This window comes from Mus caroli, unplaced genomic scaffold (genome assembly GCF_978045245.1).
Source record: "Mus caroli unplaced genomic scaffold, Mus_caroli_1 scaffold_11, whole genome shotgun sequence".
Taxonomy (NCBI): domain Eukaryota; kingdom Metazoa; phylum Chordata; class Mammalia; order Rodentia; family Muridae; genus Mus; species Mus caroli.
In genome coordinates this window covers 35060334-35080410 of record NW_028227266.1, presented here as the reverse complement: position 1 = coordinate 35080410, position 20077 = coordinate 35060334, and the positions used below count along the sequence as shown (strand labels likewise).

Genomic DNA, 20077 nt, shown 5'->3' with positions numbered 1-20077 from the left:
ACTGGCCTAAATGAGCTGCCACAGGAATTTCATAAGCAGTTCTTTGGTAAGTTTCTCTCAACTCTGATACCACAAGTGGAGCTCAACAATGCTATGTAAGTTGAACCAATGCATGTGTGTCATTAGTGAAGAATAATGAGGTGGAGCAAACTAAACCAATGTCCCATGCTCATCTCCCACTGTCTGTGAGATCATATTTATACTCCTTCATCAAACATCCTTTCACGTGTTTGGTATATCCAAAAATCCTTTCACCTGTGACTGCCTCAGGAAAACATCCTGTGTCTGTTCCAGCAAAACATTCTTTCACCTGTATGCCCCAGACAATCATCATTTGACATAACTGACTTGTCAAGCAAACCAGAAGTTTCCACTTCACTCATAGTTGTACATGGATACATGTAAATATGCCTTATTGAGGTGTTATTGGAATTCAAGTAAATGGAACCAATTTCTGTAACCAGCACAGCAATTTTAATAAATTATGTATCCATGCAATCAATATGTGCTATTTCATTTTTCTAAAATATTCGGTACTATAATGAGTAGCCCCTCCCTCCATTGTGTGACATTATTTCATGAGACACATAAACAAATGTTTACTTGTTCCTGATAAGGCACCAATGGCAGAACAAGTAAGGATACTACTAAATCCAACTTGGTGAGCCGATGAGTGTATTGGAGTTACTTCCAGGAGCATGGATAAGGAATGACAGAACCAGAAATGGCTCATATATTGTTGCATCACAAAGACCCTACTGCAGTATAGGTGACACCTCATGAAAGGTGGGAATTTGGAGTTCACAGCACAATTCTCAGCCATCTTAACAGATGAAATGTGAAAGAAACTCTCTTCCATGCAGCACAGTTGGTGTGAGTCTCTTCCAAGCAGCTCAGCTGGTCTCTGTTTCTTTCTGGTGGCCTGGTCTATCTCAGTCTCTTCTAGGCAGCTTAGCTTGTCTGATAGTGTCTCTCCAAGATGCTCACTGCTTATAGACATGTGAGGAGAGAGAGTTCTAGGAAAGCAGGTCAACTTTAGGGACTTCCTGCAATAACTCAGTTTTTAACTTGTGGAACTTAAAGAGCTCCCCTACAGGATGGAGAGTCTTAACTCCCTTAGAACACCATGTGTCTTAAGGAGCTTCCCTCCAAAGTGGAAAGTTTTCATAGAAGAGGAAGTTGCTAAACCACACCCCAAACTTCAGTTCTAAGCAACTACAGACTTACTAGGTTTTTTTGCCTATATTTAAAGTTATAAAATGTATAGCCACTTAAATGTGATGTTCCTTTCCCTCAGGATAAAGTTCTGGGCTTTGTTCACCACTTAGGAAAACTTTGGATTGCTTCCAATTGAAAGCTAAGATAATAAAGATGCAAAAAAATGTACCTATGCAAGCTTTTACATGTTACAGCCATAAATGAGCACCTCATGCCCTAATCAGTACTTGGCATTGTCAGCATCTTTAACTTACCAAATTGCATTGGATGTCTAAAGGCAAGGTGAATTATCTCCATTTCCCTTATCATTTATAATATTAATAATGTCATTCACACTCATATCCTTAACCTGATTACACATTGTTTGTTGAGTGACTCACTACCAAGAGAATTTGAACCATGTGCAAATTAAGGTTTCTGCCTTTCCTGGCTGTGGAGCTGCTTACCTACCACATTTCCCAGCGATAGTTCATTGGTGTCCCACCACCTCTTCCTGTGACCACAGCCAGGAGATAAGCTTCACTTCTCTCTCCTGACACTTGAAGATGGATGAAAATGGGGGATAGGAGCCTCTTCCTCAAGACCCACTTCCACACTGCATATCACTTCAGTGCACTGTGTTGTCATATATTCAGGTGTCAGCTTCCAAGGTGTTATACTATTGGATGAAGTACTTCATTTTCTAATTAAAGATGAGGATAAGAGAAACAGGCAGGAAAGCTGAGTCTGAAGGTTTGGGTAACCTGGGTCAAACAGCCAACTGCTGCTCCATAATTGTGCCAGGCTCCAGTGAAAAAACAAGAACATAGAGACATAAACAGATGAATAAGTGACTTCCAGACTCCCCTACTCCTCTGTTCTAGCTCAGGGTAGCCTCAAAGCCATTCTTCTGTCTCAACAGATGTTTCCCCAACATCTATGCTAATTAGTCTGCTTTGGTTAACTCCTATAGCAAATCGTTTGTCACTGCAATCTGGGTAATCCTGGAGTAAAAACACAACAGCTATAAAATTGTATATTATATCAAAAAAAAAAACCTTAATCTCACTGAGCAAATAGGAGGGCAACAAGCCCACCAGAGCCATTCATTTGTAAGACTCCTATTTCTTTGTGCTGAGTGAAGTAATCATAGGAAAGAGATTAGACCAACCAGACCTATCCAGGACTCTATTTTACTTGATTTCTGATGTTTAAATTACATTTTCCCCAAGTTTCTTTTCCCTGTCACCCAAAATGAGAAAATAGTTCAAGAAAGCTGGAGAAAGAAGAAATTGTTTCTGTTTAATAGATGAAGAGAACCAAAAGACTATTTTTCATTGATATTTTTAAAAATTCATATTTCTAGCCAACTAACACTTAAGAATCCCAAGAGAAAAAAGTCTTCTCACCGTGACATCAAAAACACAAAACGAAAAGTTAAAAATAAAAGTGTTAAATCACTAAAATAAGTTTATCTCATCCATAAAATTCAATGCAAATAAATTGTCTCTTCTATAAAGAATTTTTTGATGTTGCTTTGATAAATAAATGCATGTCCTCAATTAGTCATTGCTCCCTTAAGCTACCTAGAACCTTACTTGGTTATCCTGAATCACAGATTGCTCCATCAAGGCTTAACTACCTAAACTCACATCCCCCAAAAGTCTAAATGACATTCATCTGTCTTAAAATAATATATACCTTCACATTCACTGTCTTGATAAATGCTAAGCCTTTGGAAGTCCTATTGCAAAGATTCATGTTGTTGAGTTCCACAGATGGTTGCAATCTTAATGATAACCACATAACACAGGCTTATTTTTTCCTTTTCACTTGGTCTAGACCAACTTTAAAAAGTTGTTTGTATTGCCTCTTGATAATAATGATGATGATAATCATGATCATGATTATTATGAAAAATATTTTTGACAAGTTATGGCTAATTGTTGTAAATAAAATCAGATTTTAATGTGTTGTCAAAGTTGTAATAGGGAAATTAGCAAAAGAAAAAAGCACAGCATAAAAAAACACAAGGCAAACTGAAATCCAACCACCTAGATTTGAATGTATTTGTGAAATCAGTTTTTACTTACTAGGTAACAATATATTTCTGAGTTCCCAATAGTTGATAATTTAGACAAATTAATTGCTTTGGAGGCCTTTTCAAGAATAAGTGGTCTGCAGAATTATAAACTATACATAAAATTAAGAAATCTGGGAAAAGTTTAGGCAAAGCAAAGGTCAGGAAGAAAAGAGCTGTATTAAACTCTTGTTCAAAAGTAAACATTTGAAACTCTTCTTTCTGGGCTGAATGCTGTTCACTGGTAGAGGAATTGGCTGGTATCCATGAAAATTTTAGGTTAATTTTCTAGGGCCATGAACTTTTTATGCAAAAAGACAAAAATAACCAGACCTTGAGCCCCTCATGGCAACACTGCACCTTCTTATGAACATTGCTCATTGACCAATCATACCACTAGAGCTCATAACACAGCTCCTCAAGAAAATATTCTCCTGTCCAAGGTTTTCCTTACAGCAACTTTGACATCCTTATTTCTCAAGCTATAGATCAGAGGATTCAACATAGGTACTACAATTGTATAGAACAAGGAAGACACCTTTCCTTGGTCAAGGGACAAAACAGAAGGTGGCTGGAGATACATGAAAGCTCCAGAACCAAAGAAAAGACAAACCACAATCATGTGGGAGCTGCAGGTGCTGAAGGCTTTGGACATGCCCTCTGTGGAATGCATTCGAAGAATGCTAGAGAGGATGAGGGCATAAGAAATGAAGATGGTAACAATGGGCACACCGATATCAAAACTCACAAAAATAAAGACTACCAGTTCATTCACATAGGTGCTAGTACAGGAGTGCTCCAGAAGGGGAAGAATATCACACATATAGTGGTTGACAAGGTTGTCAGCACAGAAGGTCAGCCTTGCCATGGATATGGTGTGGGCCATGGCTCCAACAAAACCCATTAAATATACACCAAACAAAAGGAGTAAACAAACCTGGGGAGACATGGTGACCATGTACATCAGGGGGTTACAGATGGCAACATAACGGTCATATGCCATGGCTGACAGAATAAAAGACTCAGAGATAACAAAAAAACAGAAGAAAAACAACTGTGTCATGCACCCTGGATGTGAGATGATGTTCTTCTTTGAGATAAAACTCATCAGCATTTTGGGGGAGATAGTAGAGGAATAGCAGAAATCTATTAAGGAAAGATTGAAGAGAAAGAAGTACATAGGGGTGTGCAGGTGAGAGTTCAGCCCAATGAGAGAGATCAAGCCCAGGTTCCCCACCACAGTCACCATATAGAAACCTAGAAACAGGAAGAATAGGGGCATGCGGAGTCCTGGCTGGTCTGTCAGGCCTGCAAGGATGAACTCTGTCACAGAGGAATTCTTGGCAGTCATTCTTCTCAGGAACACGGCCTGTGTGACAGAGAAGAAAACCAGTGAAGAAAAAGAAGAGTCATCACCATCCTCAGAAATCTATGGTCTCCCTGTGAAAATGGAATCCAAAGGAGGTTTGTACTATGGTAGGAAGTTATAAACTATGTACAGTGAGTAGAGGTGAACTAACTTCCAGAACATGGTAAGGGCTACACTTATCCTCCAGAATAAAGGGGTGAATATCTCTTAGATCCTTTTACCATACCCTACTCTACACTAGTTTCTGATACCTGTACCTCTTCTCAGCAATGAATCTTAACAAACAGAATATATCATAACTCTAGGTCAGCACTATAGAGTAACAATTTGAAGTTGTGTTTCCTACAATCTCTTAGCTCAACTACACATAGGCTTAGAAATAATAATGTTCTAAGCTAACACTTAGTTAGGGATTACTGGGGAAAGGACTAAGCATAGAGCATAGACCATAGAGCAATCCACACTTTACAAAGGAGATATGGAGTTACCAAAGTCACAGACCCTCCGGACTTCAGGCAGAAGGGGACATCTAGCAGACCCAAACAGAGCCTGCATTACTAACCCTTGTTTCATGGCTGCTCAGGGTCAGAGAGGCACATACCTTCCTTGACTTGCAGCAGGGATGTTCTGCCTACTATCTTTCCTCTGATGTGTTCTGAGGAAGAAAAAGACCTGGTCAATAGAAGACAATAGCTTGGAGCTTAGATCTTCTCCTTTCTTGGATCAAAGCTCAGGCTGTTTTATCTTATAATCCTCCCTGTTCTGACAATATTGACTAACAGTTGTTGTTATCCAGTGTCCCCTGTTATTCCTGCCTTTGAATAACAGAATAAGACTGTCATTCTTGTTTGAAGTTCTCAAGGGCCTGGTTATGAAGACAGAGGATCTCTTAGGACTATTTCCTAAGAGTTTCACTCCCTAAGGAAGAAAAATGTTTGATTCTTCTGTAGAATTCTTTGTTTGGTTTTAGAAACAATACCCTCTAATAATAATTATGTGAGCAGGGATGATCCTGGGCCCTGTAACTGATCCAAATCTCCAAAGTCAGAAAGTGGAAAATTACTAGAAATACAATAAAATAATAAGTGGGCCAAGATCTAACAGTAAAATTATAATCTGTAAATGCAGAGCAGTGTGGTCTGGAATTAAAAGGATTTTAAAATAGCCACTTGAATTACATTTTAAATTTACATTGGAAAATGATCAAACAAATGATATATTATAACAGAGTATAAGAAACATCAAAATATCTAATGAAAATTTCAAAGCTGAAACTTTTTATAGAGGGTTAGGGATTCATTGAGTTGATTTAATGTCAGGCTGAGTAAAATCACACTAAGTATCAGTGAAACCAAAGACAGAACTAATAGAAATCAGCTATACCAATTCTATGCCATACACAATAGTCACACACACACACTTAAGAATCCTCTAATCAAGAGAGTTGTGGAAAGACCTCCGTGTGAGAGCTGGTCTTGCTTGTTAACTTGAATCCATCTGGAATTAACTAAAACCCAAGCTGCTGCTGGGTATAGTTGTGGAGGCTTTTTCTCGGTTGATCATTTGAAGTGGCAACGCCCACCCTAAGTCTGGATCTTTTGAGGTGAGATAATCCATTGTAAATCTGGACCATACCTTCTGGTGACAGTCTATATAAAGAACATGAAAGAATGAAAACACTGGCTTCTTGCTTGTTTGCCATTACTGTCTCTGGCAAATTCATTCCTCCATACCCATTAGAGGCTATTTCTTCAGGATCCCAATGTATACTGAAAACCAGCTGAGACATCCAGCCTCGTAGACTGAACAACTACTCAAATACTGGATTCTTGGACTTACTTTCAATAGACAGTCACTTTTGGACTAGCTGGCAAACAGTCTGTAAGCCAAAGTAATAAATATTCTCTCTCTCTCTCTCTCTCTCTCTCTCTCTCTCTCTCTCTCTCTCTCTCTCTCTCTCTCTCTCTGTGTGTGTGTGTGTGTGTGTGTGTTTGTGTAGATATAGATATTTTTGTTCTATTATTCATTTTCTCTAGAGAATCTTGACTAATACACTCTATGATAAAAATTTGAAGACACTAAAGTAATTGACGAAGACACCAGAAGATTAAAAGACCTTTCATGCTCATGAGCATAAGAATTAATCTTGCAAAAAATGAAAATGTCCTACTGAAAGAAATCTGCAGATTCAAGAAGGTTTTAGGGCCCTTCTTTAAAGATATAGATAAGGTAATCTCAAAAATTATATGGAAACCCAAACTAAAAAGAATTCCTGAACAAAAGGTATGCTGCTGGAGTTACCACCATCCATGATTTCAAATTACATTACGAAGCTATCATAATGAAAAATTAAATTAATAAAACCATGGCACGGGCACAAAAACAGACAAAAAAGATCAGTGAAACTTAAGTAGAGAGCTCAGATATAAATCCATCCAACTACAGCTACACAAATATAGTCATCAAAATAAGAATAGCCCCCATAAGTTCATATATTTGAATATTTAATCATTAGAGCCTAGCTCTATTTGAGAAGAATTAAGAGGTATGGCCTCAGAGTAGGTTAGGTTTTTTTTTTTTTTTTTTTTAAGGAAGTTTGTCACTGGAGGTAGACTCTGAGATTCCAAAAGCCTATGCCAGGTCCAATTGTCCTGGAGCCTGCAGATCAGGATGTAACTCTCAACTACTGTTCCAACAACATGTGTGCCACCATTTTCCCTGATATGATGATACTGGACTAAGTCTCTGAAACTGGGACAAGCCCTCAATTAATTGCTTTAATTTTTAAGAGTTACCTTGGTTATGATGTCTCTTCACAGGAACATAACAGTGACTAAGACAGTGTGTTGGAATAGTTTTATGTCAACTTACACAGACAAAAGTCATCTGAAACAAGAGAATCTCAAGAAAATGCCTCAAGAACATTTGCTCAACTATGTTCATAGCAGCTTTATTCATAATAGACAGGAACTGGAAACAACTTAGATGCCCCTCAACCAATGAATAAAGTTTTTAATGTGGTATGTTTACACGATAGAGTACTACTCAGATGATCAAAAAAATGATATTACAAAATTTTCAGGCAAATGAATGGAACTAGAAAAACTCATCCTGAGTGAGGTAAATCATACCTAGAAAGACAAACATGGTGTGTACTCATGTATATGGGCTGCAAAGTAAAGGATAACCATGCTGCAATCCACAGACCCAAAGAGGCTAACAAGAAGAGCTTAAGGGGTGTGTGTGGGGGGGGGAGATGAAAGGAACTTCCTGGGAAGGGGAAGAACAACAGACTTTAAAGGTTGACTTGGTGAGGGTGGGGATGTAAACAGTGATGAAGGGAAAGAGTACTGGGAGAGACGTCTGGAATTGGGGGACATTTTGAAAGTAAGGTAGCAACCTAATGGAATCTATGAAGGTAACACTAACAAAGACTCCTAGTTATGGGGGACATGGAACCTGTGCTGCTACTCTCTGTAAACAGGCAAGGCCTCAAGTGGAGTGATTCGGACACCAACCCAGCCAGTAAAACCCCTGACCCACAGTATATCACTCCTGAAGCATGTGCTGAGACTGGAGCCTAGCATAGTTTTAATCAGCAAAACCAGAGAGACTTCATCTAGCAACTGATGGAAGCAGATGCAGAGTTCCATAGCCAAATATGGGCAGAGCTCCTCTGCAGAGTCCTGCAGAGGAAGGGGAGGAAAGACTGGAGAAGTCAAAATGATCAAGGACACCACAAGAACTCACCCCCACCCCCAAATCAACTGACCAGTACTCGAGGACCCACAGAAATCAAGGAGCCTGGCTGAGTCTGACCTAGGGCCTCTATTATGGTTGTATAGCTCAGTGTTCTTGTGAGATTACTAACAGTGGAAGCAGGACTATCTCTGACTCTTTTGCCTGCATTTGACACCCTTTTCCTCATACTGGGTGGCCTCGTCCAACCTTGATGTGAGAATATGTGTCTGGTCTTACTGTGGCTTATTATGCCACATTTGTTTAATATCCCTAGAAAGCCTGTTTTTTTCTGATGGAAGGGGAAGATGAGATAAATCTGAATGAAAGAGGAAGTGGGAAAGGGGAAACTACAGTCAACATGTAATATATGAGAAAACAGTATATTAAAAATTTTCAAAAAATCTTCCAGTAAATGCATATGTACATTACAAAATTATTAAATCAGGATAATGAGCATTTATCTATCACCTCTAACATTTGTTATCTCTGTGTGATGAAAATATTCAGAGTCCTCTCTCCTAGTTATTTACAAATATATGCTACATCATCATCATTATTATTATTATTATTATTATTATTATTATTATTTAAAGTTTACTGTGCAATAGAATGCCAGAGCTTGCTCATCCTTTTTTCTATTACCTGTATCCACTGGCAAATTCTTTCTATCCCCTTCCTCCACACTTCCCAACTTCTATTGGCAATATTCTACTGCTGTCTTCTGTGAGATCAACATAATCAGAGTTCATGTGAGGGAACTCACATAGTATTGCTCTTCTCTACCTAGCATTTTATTCCTCTAAGGATAAGCCGCTAGCAATTAACATTGATTTTCTCCTTTTTAATCTTTATTTGTTTGTTTGTTTGTTTGTTTGTTTGTTTACCATCCAGATTTTTATCCCCCCCTTCCTGTCCACACTCTGACTGTCCCACATCCCATACCTCTTCCCTATGCTCCTGTCTCCAAGAGGATGTCACACACACACAAACACACACACACACACACACACACACCCTACCCAACCAAACCTCTAAACACCCTGAGGCCTCCAGTGTCTTGAGGATTAGGTGCATCTTCTCTGACTGAACCCAGACCCAGCAATCCTCTGCTATATATGTGTTGGGAGCCTCATATCAGTTGGTGTATGATGCCTGGTTGGTAGTCCAGTGTTTGAGAGATCTCGGGGTTCCAGATTAATTGAGACTTGTGGTCCTCCTACAGGGTTGCCCTCCTCCTCATTTTCTTCCAGCCTTTCCCTAATTAAGCCACAGTGGTAGCAGCTTCTGTCCATTGGTTGGGTGCAAATATCTGCATCTAAATCTTTATGCTGCTTGTTGGGTCTTCCAGAGTGCACTCATGATAGATCCCTTTTTAGGAGCGCTCTATAGCCTCAGTGATAGTGTCAGGCCTTGGGACCTCCTGCTGGATCCCACTTTGGGCCTCACTCTGTATCTTCTTATCCCGAGCTATCGTTCTAGCCAGCAAGAACACACTCGGACAACTGGAATCTTCTGCAGCAAAAAGCTTTATTGCTTCTTCGGGAGTGAAGACCCCGACCCTGGAAAATGGCGTTGCTTATATAGCCCTCAGCCATGGCTTTTCAGCACCTGATGTGGCATGTCAGCTCCTGATTCGTTGCTCGCCCATCACCCCATTACTACACCCCGATATGGGCAGTGACTAGGCGTGAGTTCACTCTCTCACCTGCCTACAAGGCTTGTTTACTAGTTAGGCACAGCGGAGGCCAGCGCCATCTTATAATGGCGATTGCTCGCGGCACGGCTCTCCACATCTTCTTTTCCTCAGGCACCTCTCCATTTCCATTCCTGCAGTTCTTTCAGACAGGAATAAATATGGGTCAGAGTTTTGACTGTGGAATGGCAACCCCCTCCCTCACTTGATGCCCTGTCTTCCTACTGGAGATGGGCTCTATAAGTTCCCTCTCCCTACTGTTGGGCATTTCATCTAAAGACCCTCCCTTTGAGACTTGAGAGTGTCTCACCTCCCAGGTCTCTGGTGAATACTGGAGGGTCTCCCCAACCTCCTACTTTCCAAGGTTGCCTGTTTCCATTCTTTCTGCTAGCCCTCAGGGTTTCAGTCCTTTTCCTTCACCCAATACCAAGTCAGGTTCCTTTCTGTCAACACCCATCCACTTTCCCTCCCAGGCCCCTCCCTCCCTCTCCACTTGTTATTGCTTTCTTCTTCCCTCCTACCAAGTGGGACTGAGGAGTCCTCACTTGGATCCTTCAACTTATTGACCTTTTTGAGTTCTGTGGACTGTATCTTGGGTATTCTATACTTTCCTTTTTAAAATTTATTTTTATTATTATTTTTTTGCTAATATCCGCTTATTAGTGAGTACATACCATGCATGTCCTTTTAGGTCTGAGTTACCTCACTCAGGGTGATTGATATTTTCTAGCTCCATCCATTTGCCTGCAAAACTCATGATGTCCTCATTTTTAATAGCTGAGTAGTATTCAATTGTGTAAATAAACCACATTTTCTGTATCCATTCTTCAGTCATGGAACATCTAGGTTGTTTCCAGCTTCTTGCTATCACAAATAAGGCTGCTATGAAAATAATGAAACACATATTGCTGTGGCATGGTGGGGCAGCTTTTGGGTATATTCCCAAGAGAAGTAGTGCAGGGTCTTCAGGTAGACCTATTTCCAATTTTCGGAGGAACCTACAGATTGATTTCCAGAGTGGTTGTACCAGTTTTCAATTCCACCAGTAATGGAGGAGTCTTCTCCAAATCCTTGCCAACATATGTTGACACCTGAGGTTTTGATCTTAGTCATTCTGATTAGTATAAGGTTGAATCTCAGGGTCATTTTGATTTGCATTTCTCTGATCAGGACTTTGAACATTTCTTTAGGTGCTTCTCAGCCATACAAGATTCCTCTGTTGTGAATTTTTGGTTTAGTTCTATACCCCATTTTTTAATTGGGTTGTTTGGGATTTTGGTGGTTAGCTTATTGAGTTCTTTATATATCTTGGATATTAGCCCTCTATCAGATGTGGAGTTAGTGAAGATTTTTTTCCCCAATCTGTATTTTGCTGATTTGTCTTATTAACTATGCCCTTTGACTTACAGTAGCTTTCCAGTTTCATGAGGTCCCATTTATCAATTCTTGATCTTAGAGCATGAGCCATAGGATTTCTGTTTAGGAAATTTTCCCCTGTGCCAATAAGTTCAAGGCTCTTTCCCACTTTCTCTTCTATTAGATTCAGTGTATCTGGTTTTATGGTGAGGTCCTTGATCCACTTGGATATATGAAAATCCATTAATGTAATACACTATAAAACAAACTCAAAGAAAAAATTGCATGATCATCTCCTTCGATGCAGTAAAAGCATTTGACAAAATATAACAACTCTTCATATTAAAAGTATTGGAGAGATCAGGAATTCAAGGCCCATCCCAAAACATAATAAAAGCAATTTACTGTAAACCAACAGCCAATATCAAATTAAATGTAGACATACTTGAAGCAATCCCACTGAAATCGGGGACAAGACAAGGATGCCAACTCTTTCCATATCTATTCAATATAGTACTCAAAGTGCTAGCTAGAACAATAGGACAACAAAAAGAGATCAAGGGGATACAAATTGGCAAAGGAGAAACACAGAAATCACTATTTGCAGATGATATGATAGTATACTTAAGAGACCCCAAAAATTCTACCAGAGAACAGTTTCAGCTGATAAATAACTTCAGCAAAGTGGCTAGATATAAAATTAACTCAAATAAATCAGTAGCCTTCTTTTATACAACTGATGAACAGGCTGCGAAAGAAATTAGGGAAACAACTCCCTTCACAATAGCCACAAATAATATAAAATATCTTGGGGTAACTCTAACCAAACAAGTGAAAGGCCTGTATGACAATTACTTCATGTCTCTCAAGAAAGGAATCGAAGAAGATCCCAGAAAATGGAGAGATCTTCCATGATCATGGATTTGCAGAATTAATACAGCAAAAATGGCCATCCTATCAAAGGCAGTCTACAGATTCAATGCAATCCCCATCAAAATCCCAATGCAATTCTTCAAAGACATGGAAAAAGCAATTCTCAAATTTATCTGGAAAGACAAAACCCAGAATAGTGAAAACAATTCTTAGCTATGAAAGATAGGCTGGGGGAATCACCATCCCTGACCTCAAGTTTTACTACAGAGCAATAGTGATTAAAAACTGCATGGTATTGGTACAGAGACATAAACATTGACCAATGGAATACAGTTGAAGACCCAGAAATAAAACATTGATATCGTTTATCAAAAACTCTGCAAGAATACTGAATTTGTTCTCATTGAATATTTTTCCAGTTACATTCTTGCCAACAATATAATCAGACCCTTTCCCTTGTGTTTTCTAATAATTTCTTTACCAATTGAGACAATTTGGTGCTAAAGTTGCCATCCTGATATTTTAATTTATAGTTCTTCATTTATGTAGTCATCTCAGTTACTTTTCCTGAAACTGTGATAAATCACCATGACAAAAACAACTTAAGAGTAAAGATTCCTTTAAGGCAGAAGCTTAAGGCAGCTGGACATATTGCATCCACAGCTGAAAAGCAGAGAGAGATGATTGCTTGTGTGCAGCCTTCTCTCTCTTTTATTCAGTCCAGGACCCCAGACATGGAATGGAGCTACCCACAGTGGGTGGAGCATACCACTACAATTTACCTGACCATTATAATCTCTCACACTTATGATTATAGGCTCACCTAATCTACTTACAAGTTTGTCATAAAGCTTGTTTACCAGGAAAATACCTATCCTGTCAAGTTGGTAATCAGCATCAACCAATACACAAGTTATGTCAGTGATCTTGATCAGGTTCATTTTCTCTTCCAATTAAAAAATTAAAAGGCTGGGAAAAAGTCTTCAGTTCCACAGATAGCAGAGAAGAAATCTTAAACAGCACAGACAGAATCAGCAATTAAAGGAAGGTGATTATTGGGCTGAGGAAACATATATGCATCACAGTCACACAGGAAAAAAAGAAAAGAAAAAAAAGGGAACTCTCTTCTAGAGACCTGCAGTCCTTAATGTCTCTTAAGAGCTTTCTTCCCCTAATTTGGGTTTATTCAATTTGTAGAAATATAAAATGGTTGATTGAATGGGAAATGTTAAGTGACATGTCCTACTCTGTCCTGAACTTATTGAACCATCTCATCAGCCAGTGTCCTGCTGGTGGGAGTCCAAGACTACATGATATTTGGGGATTGTTGTAGTTTTGTTTTGATTTCCTTTTTATTGAAAATAGATTCATATCTTACACAATTAGTCCTGGTGATGTTTGGCTTTATACTAGGTCTTTGAACTATCGAGTCTTTCATTCTTCATTACCCAAGCATTGTCAGGAATGTGTTCCTTCTCATGGAATGAGCCTTAAGTAAAATCAGACGTTCAGCTATTCCCACAAGTTCAATGCCACCATCACCTTAAAATACTTCACAAGCAGGATAGATTGCAGGTCAGAGGTTTTATGGCTGGGTGAGTGTCCACATTTTTTTTTTTGGTAGACTACAGAGAACCTTCCTGTATAAAGAGACTAAAACATGGGTGTGAAGACTCTATATAGGTAACTTGACCATGTTCACTGAATTCTGTGGATTTGGTCCTTGACAATGGGGCCCCAATGCAAGTTTGTGGAGAGCAATCTTTTGTTTTAGCATCAACCTGGGTTGTTTGAGGATTTCCACAGGACCCCTTAGCCAGCATATCAATTAAATGTAACCCAGTTGCACCAATGGAAGCTTTGCCTAAAAGAGATGGCCAGTTAAGACATCATATCCCCCATTGCAAAGATTCCTCATTAGGATAACCTTCACAAATTCCAGGAAGTTTCCATGCACTAGGTTTCTACATCCTCCCCCAGTTTTCCCCAATTCCATCTATTTCTCCCTCCATCCCATCTCCACCTGCCCCACCCCCACAACCTGATCACACTTCCATTCACCCCAGTACAACAATAAAATCCATTTCCCCTTCTCAGGGATATAAATACATCCCAACCTTGAGCCCTTCTTGTTATTTAGCCCCCTCCTCTTTGCCTAATCTCTCTGGGTCTGCAGACTGTAGCTTGGTTATCATTTACTTAATGGCTAATATACACTTGTAAGTGAATGCATACCATATATGTCTTTCCAGGACTGGGTTACCTCACTCAAGATGATTTTTTTTCTACTTCCATCCATTTGCCTACAAATTTCATGATACAATTTCTTTATTTATTTTTTTATTTTATTTGTTAGATATTTTCTTTATTTACATTTCAAATGTTATCCCCTTTTCTGGTTTCCTATCTGAAAACTCCCTTATTCTCTCCCCCCTCCCCCTGTTCATCAACCCACTCAATCCTGCTTCCTGGCCCTGGCATTTCCCTACACTGGGGCATAGAGCCTTCACAGGATTAAGGGCCTCTCCTCCCATTGATGACCAACTAGGACATCCAATGCTACATATGCAGCTGGAGCCATGAATCCCATCATGTGTACTCAATGTTTGGTGGCTTAGTCCCTGGGAGCTCTGGGGGTACTGGTTGGTTCATATTGCTGTTCCTCCTATGAGATGCAAACCCCTTCAGCTCCTTGGGTCCTTTCTCTGGCTCCTCCATTGGGGACCCTGTGCTCAGTCCAATAGATGACTGTGAGCATCCCCTTCTAAATTTGTCAGGCACTGGTAGAATCTCTCAGGAGACACCCATATCAGGCTCCTGTCAGCAAGTACTTGTTGGCATCCACACAGTAGTGTATGTGTTTGGTGATTATATATGGTATGGATCCCAGATGGGACAGTCTCTGGATGGTCATACCCTCAGTCTCTGCCCCACACTTTGTCTCTGTAACTCCTTCTATGGGTATTTTGTTCCCCCTTCTAAATAGGATCGAAGTATCCACACTTTGGTCTTCCTTCTTCTGGAGTTTCATGTGATTCGTGAGTTGTATCTTAGGTATTCTAGGCTTCTGGGTTAATATCCACTTATCAGTGAGTGAATATCATGTGTGTTCTTTTGTGACTGTGTTACCTCACTCAGGATGATATCCTCCAGATGCATCCATTTACCGAAGAATTTCATAAATTCATTGTTTTTAATAGCTGAGAAGTACTCCACTATGTAAGAGTACCACATTTTCTGTATCCATTCCTCTGTTGAGGGACATCTGGGTTCTTTCCAGCCTCTGGCTATTATAAATAAGGCTGCTATTAACATAGTTGTGTGTGTCCTTATTACATGTTGGAGCATATCCTGGGTATAAGTCCAGGAGTTTTATTGCTGAGTCTGCAAGTAGAATTATGTCCAATTTTCTGAGGAACCACCAAACTGATCTGCAGAATGGATTTACCAGCTTGCAATTTCACCAGCAATGGAGGACACATCCTCGACAGCATCTGCAGTCACCTGAATTTTTGATCTTAGCCATTCTGACTGGTGTGCGATGGAATCTCAGAGTTCTTTGATTTGAATTTCCTTGATGACTAAGGATTTGAACATTAATTTAGGTGCTTCTCAGCCATTCAGAATTCCTCACTTGAGAATTCTTTGTATAGCTCTGTACCTCAATTTTAGTTATTTGGTTCTCTGGAATCTAACTTCTTGAGTTCTTTTTATGTATTGGATATTAGCCCTCTATTAGATATAGCATTGATAAAGACCTTTTCCCAATTTATTGGTTGCCATTTTGTTCTATTGACAGTGTCCTATACCTTATAGAAGCTTTGCAATTTTATGAGGTACCATTTGTCAATCCTTGATCTTAGAGCATAAGCTATTCGTTCAGGAAATTTTCCCTATGCCCATGTGCTCAAGACTCTTCCCCACTTTCTTTTCTATTAGTTTCAGGGCATCTGGTTTTATGTGGAGGTCCTTGATCCACCTGGACTTGAGCTTTGTACAAGGAGATAAGAATGGGTCAATTCTCTTTCTTCTGTATCCTACAGCCAATTGAGCCAGCACCATCTGTTGAAAATGCTGTCTTTTTTCCACTGGATGGTTTGATCCTTTGTCAAAGGTCAAGTGACCATACTTGTGTGGGTTCATTTCTGGGTCTTCAATTCTATTCCATTGATCTTTCTGCCAGTCATTATACCAATACCAAGCAGTTTTTATCACAATTGTCCTGTAGTGCAGAATGAGGTCAGGAATGGTGATTACTCCAGAAGTTCTTTTATTGTTGAGAATACTTTTCCTTATCCTATAGGTTTTTTTGTTATTCCAGATGAATTTGCATATTGTTATTTCTAATTCTGTGAGGAATTGAATTGTAATTTTGATGGGGAAATGCACTAAATCTGTAAATTCCTTTCAGCAAGATGGCCATTTTTACTGTATCGATCCTACCAATTCATGAGTATGGGAGATCTTTCCATCTTCTGAGATCTTCTTTAATTTCTTTCTTCAGAGACTTGAAGTTCTTATCATGCAGATCTTTCACTTCCTTAGTTAGACTCACACCAAGGTATTTTATATTATTTGTGACTATTCTGAAGGGTGTTGTTTCCCTAATTTCTTTCTCAGCCTGTTTATCCTTTGGGTATGGAAAGGCTACTGATCTGTTTGAGGTAATTTTTATCCAGCTACTGCACTGAAGCTGTTTATCAGGTTTAGGAATTATCTGGTGGAATTATGGGGTTCACATTAGTATACTATCATATCATCTGCAAATAGTAATATTTTAACTTCTTCCTTTCCATTTTATATCCTGTTGATGTCCTTTTGTTGTCTAATTGCTTTGGCTAGGAATTCAAGTACTATATAGAATAGGTAGGGAGAAAGTGGGCAGCCTTGTCTAGTCCCTGATTTTAGTGGGATTGCTTCCAGCCTCTCTCCATTTAGTTTGATGTTAGCTACTGGTTTGCTATATATTGCTTTTACTATGTTTAGGTATGGGCCTTGAATTACTGATCTTTCCAAGACTTTTGTCATTAAGGGGTGTTGGATTTTGTCAAATGCTTTCTCAGAATCTAATAAGATAGATGATCATGTGGGTTTTGTCTTTGAGTTTCTTTATATAGTGGATTACGTTCATGGATCTCCATATATTGAACCATTCCTGAATCCCTCAGATGAAGCCTACTTGATGATGACAGATTATCGTTTTAATGTGTTCTTGGATTCAGTTTTTGAGAATTTTATTGAGTATTTTTTTGCATTGATATTCATAAGGGAAAATTGGTCTGAAGTTCTCTTTCTTTGTTGGGTCTTTGTGTGGTTTAGGTATCAGAGTAATTGTGGCTTCATAGAATCAATTGGGCAGAGCACCTTCTGTTTCTATTTTGTGGAATAGTTTGAGGAATATTGGTATTACGTCTTCTTTGAAGGTCTGATAGAACTCTGCACTAAACCCTTCTGGTCCTGGGCTTATTTTTGTTGGGAGACTATTAATGACTGTTTCTATTTCTTTAGGGGATACGGGACTGTTTAGATCATTTATCTGATCCTGATTTAACTTTGGTACCTGCTATCTGTCTAGAAAATTGTTCATTTCATCCAGATTTTACAGTTTTGTTGAGTAAAGGCTTTTGTAGTAGGATCTGATGAATTTTGGGATTTTCTCAGTTTCTGTTGGTATGACTCCCTTTTCATTTTGGGTTTTGTTTATTAGGATACTGGCTCTTTGCCCTCTAGTTTGTCTGGCTAAGGAATTATTTTTGTTTATTAGGATACTGGCTCTTTGCCCTCTAGTTTGTCTGGCTAAGGAATTATCTACTTTGTAGATTTTCTCAAAGAACCAGCTCCTACTTTGGTTGATTCTTTGTATAGTTCTTTTTGTTTCCACTTGGTTGATTCCAGTCCTCAGTTTGATTATTTGCTGCTGTCTACTCATCTTGGATGAATTTGCTTCCTTTAGTTCTAGAGCTTTCAGATGTGCTGCCAAGCTGCTAGTGTATACTCTCTCCAGTTTCTTTTTGGAGGCACTCGGAGCTATGAATTTTTGTCTCATTGTGTCCCATAAGTTCATTTTCATTAAACTCTAAAAAGTCTTTAATTTCTTTCTTTATTTTATCCTTGACCAAGGAATCATTGAGTAAAGTGTGGTTCAGCTTTCACATGTATGTAGGCTTTCTATTATTTATGTTGTTATTGAAGATCAGCCTGAGTCCATGATAATATTATAGGATGGATGGGATTATTTCAATATTTTTTTATCTTTTGAGGCCTATTTTTAGACCGATTATATGGTCAATTTTGGAGAAGGTACTATGAAGTGCTGAGATGAAGGTATATCCTTTTGTTTTAGGATAAAATGTTCTATAGATATCTGCTAAATCCATTTGTTTCAGAACTTCTGTTAGTTTTACTGTGTCTCTGTTTAGTTTGTGTTTCCATCATCTGTCCATTAATGAGAGTGGGGTGTTGAAACTTCCCACAATTATTTTGTGTAGTACAATGTATGCTTTGAGCTTTACTAAAGTTTCTTTTATGAATGTGGATATGCACACATGAATACACATACACAGAGCTGTTGATTACATGAATGGATAAATGTAGTTTAACTCAAGGGATGGCTACTTAGATACTGGTTGTACATGGCATTTAAATTTGATAAATACACTTGTAATTGAGTTTTGTGTAGAGTGAAAAGGTATGTGTCTGTTTGCATTCTTCTACATGCAAACATTCAGTTTGACCAGCATCATTTGTTGAAAATGCTATTTTCTTTCAGAGTGTATTTATGGCTTCTTTACCAAAAATCATGTGTCCATAGGTGTGTGGATTTATGTCTAGGTCTTTGATTTGATTTCATTAATTAACATGTCTATTTTTATGCCAATACCATGTGGTTCTTACTATATAGCACTGAAGTACAACTTGAAACCAAGTACAGAGATACCTCCAGAAGTTCTTTTATTATTCAGGATTGTTTTATCTATCCTGAGGTGTTTGTTTGTTTGTTTTTCCATATTAACTTGAGTATTGTTTTTCAGGTATAAAGAATAGTGTTAAAATTTTGACAGGGAATGCATTGAGCCTACAGATTGCTTTTGGTTGGATGGTCATTTTCACTACATTAATCCAGCAAATCCATGAGCTTCAGTGATCTTTCCATATTCTGATATCTTCTTCAATTTCTTTCTTCAAAGACTTTAGATTTTTACCTTTTATGTCTTTCACTTGCTTGATGAAAGCAACCCGAGGATAATTTATATTATTCGAAGATATTGTGAAAGATGTCGTCTCCTTTGATTTCTTGCTCAGACCACTTGTCATTTATATACAGGAGAGTTACTAATTTTTTTTAAAGTTAATCTTGTATGAAAGTGTTTATCAGCTGTAGGAGATCCATGGTGGAATACTTAGGACCATTTATATATACTATCATAACATCTGCAAATAGTGATACTTTGACTTCTTTCTTCCCAATTTGTATACACTTGATCTCCTTCAGTTTTCTTACTGGTCTAACTACCATATTGAATAAACATGAAGGGCATGGACAACCTTGTCTTGTTCCTGTTTTGTTGTAAGATTATTATTTTTTCCTCTGTTTTTTGTGGTTGTTGATAACCTAAGGTTGGTGGTTTTCTTCTAGTCCTTTCTGTATGGCTACATTTGTAGATAGAAAATGTTTAAATTTGACTTTATCAAGAAATATCACATTTCTTCTATCTATGGTGAGTGAAAGTACTGTTGGGTATAGTAGTCAGTCCTGGCCTTTGTGATC

The 20077-nt window shown here is 38.6% G+C and overlaps 1 protein-coding gene across 2 annotated transcripts; it reads right to left on the bottom strand.

Moving 5' to 3' along the window:
- Window positions 1–3695: 3695 nt before the first annotated feature.
- On the bottom strand, window positions 3696–10007 carry LOC110301631 (olfactory receptor 8B8-like). Of its 2 annotated transcripts, XM_085828246.1 has the most exons (2): window positions 9994–10007; window positions 3696–4632 (listed from the first exon to the last, which is right to left on the bottom strand). In XM_085828246.1, exons 1-2 carry the CDS (start codon window positions 10005–10007, stop codon window positions 3696–3698), a joined length of 951 nt encoding a protein of 316 aa, XP_085684372.1. The 2 variants fall into 2 exon arrangements, with proteins under 2 accessions (XP_085684372.1, XP_021027838.1); XM_021172179.2 differs by lacking the exon at window positions 9994–10007 and having other exon boundaries at window positions 3696–4637.
- Window positions 10008–20077: the final 10070 nt, after the last annotated feature.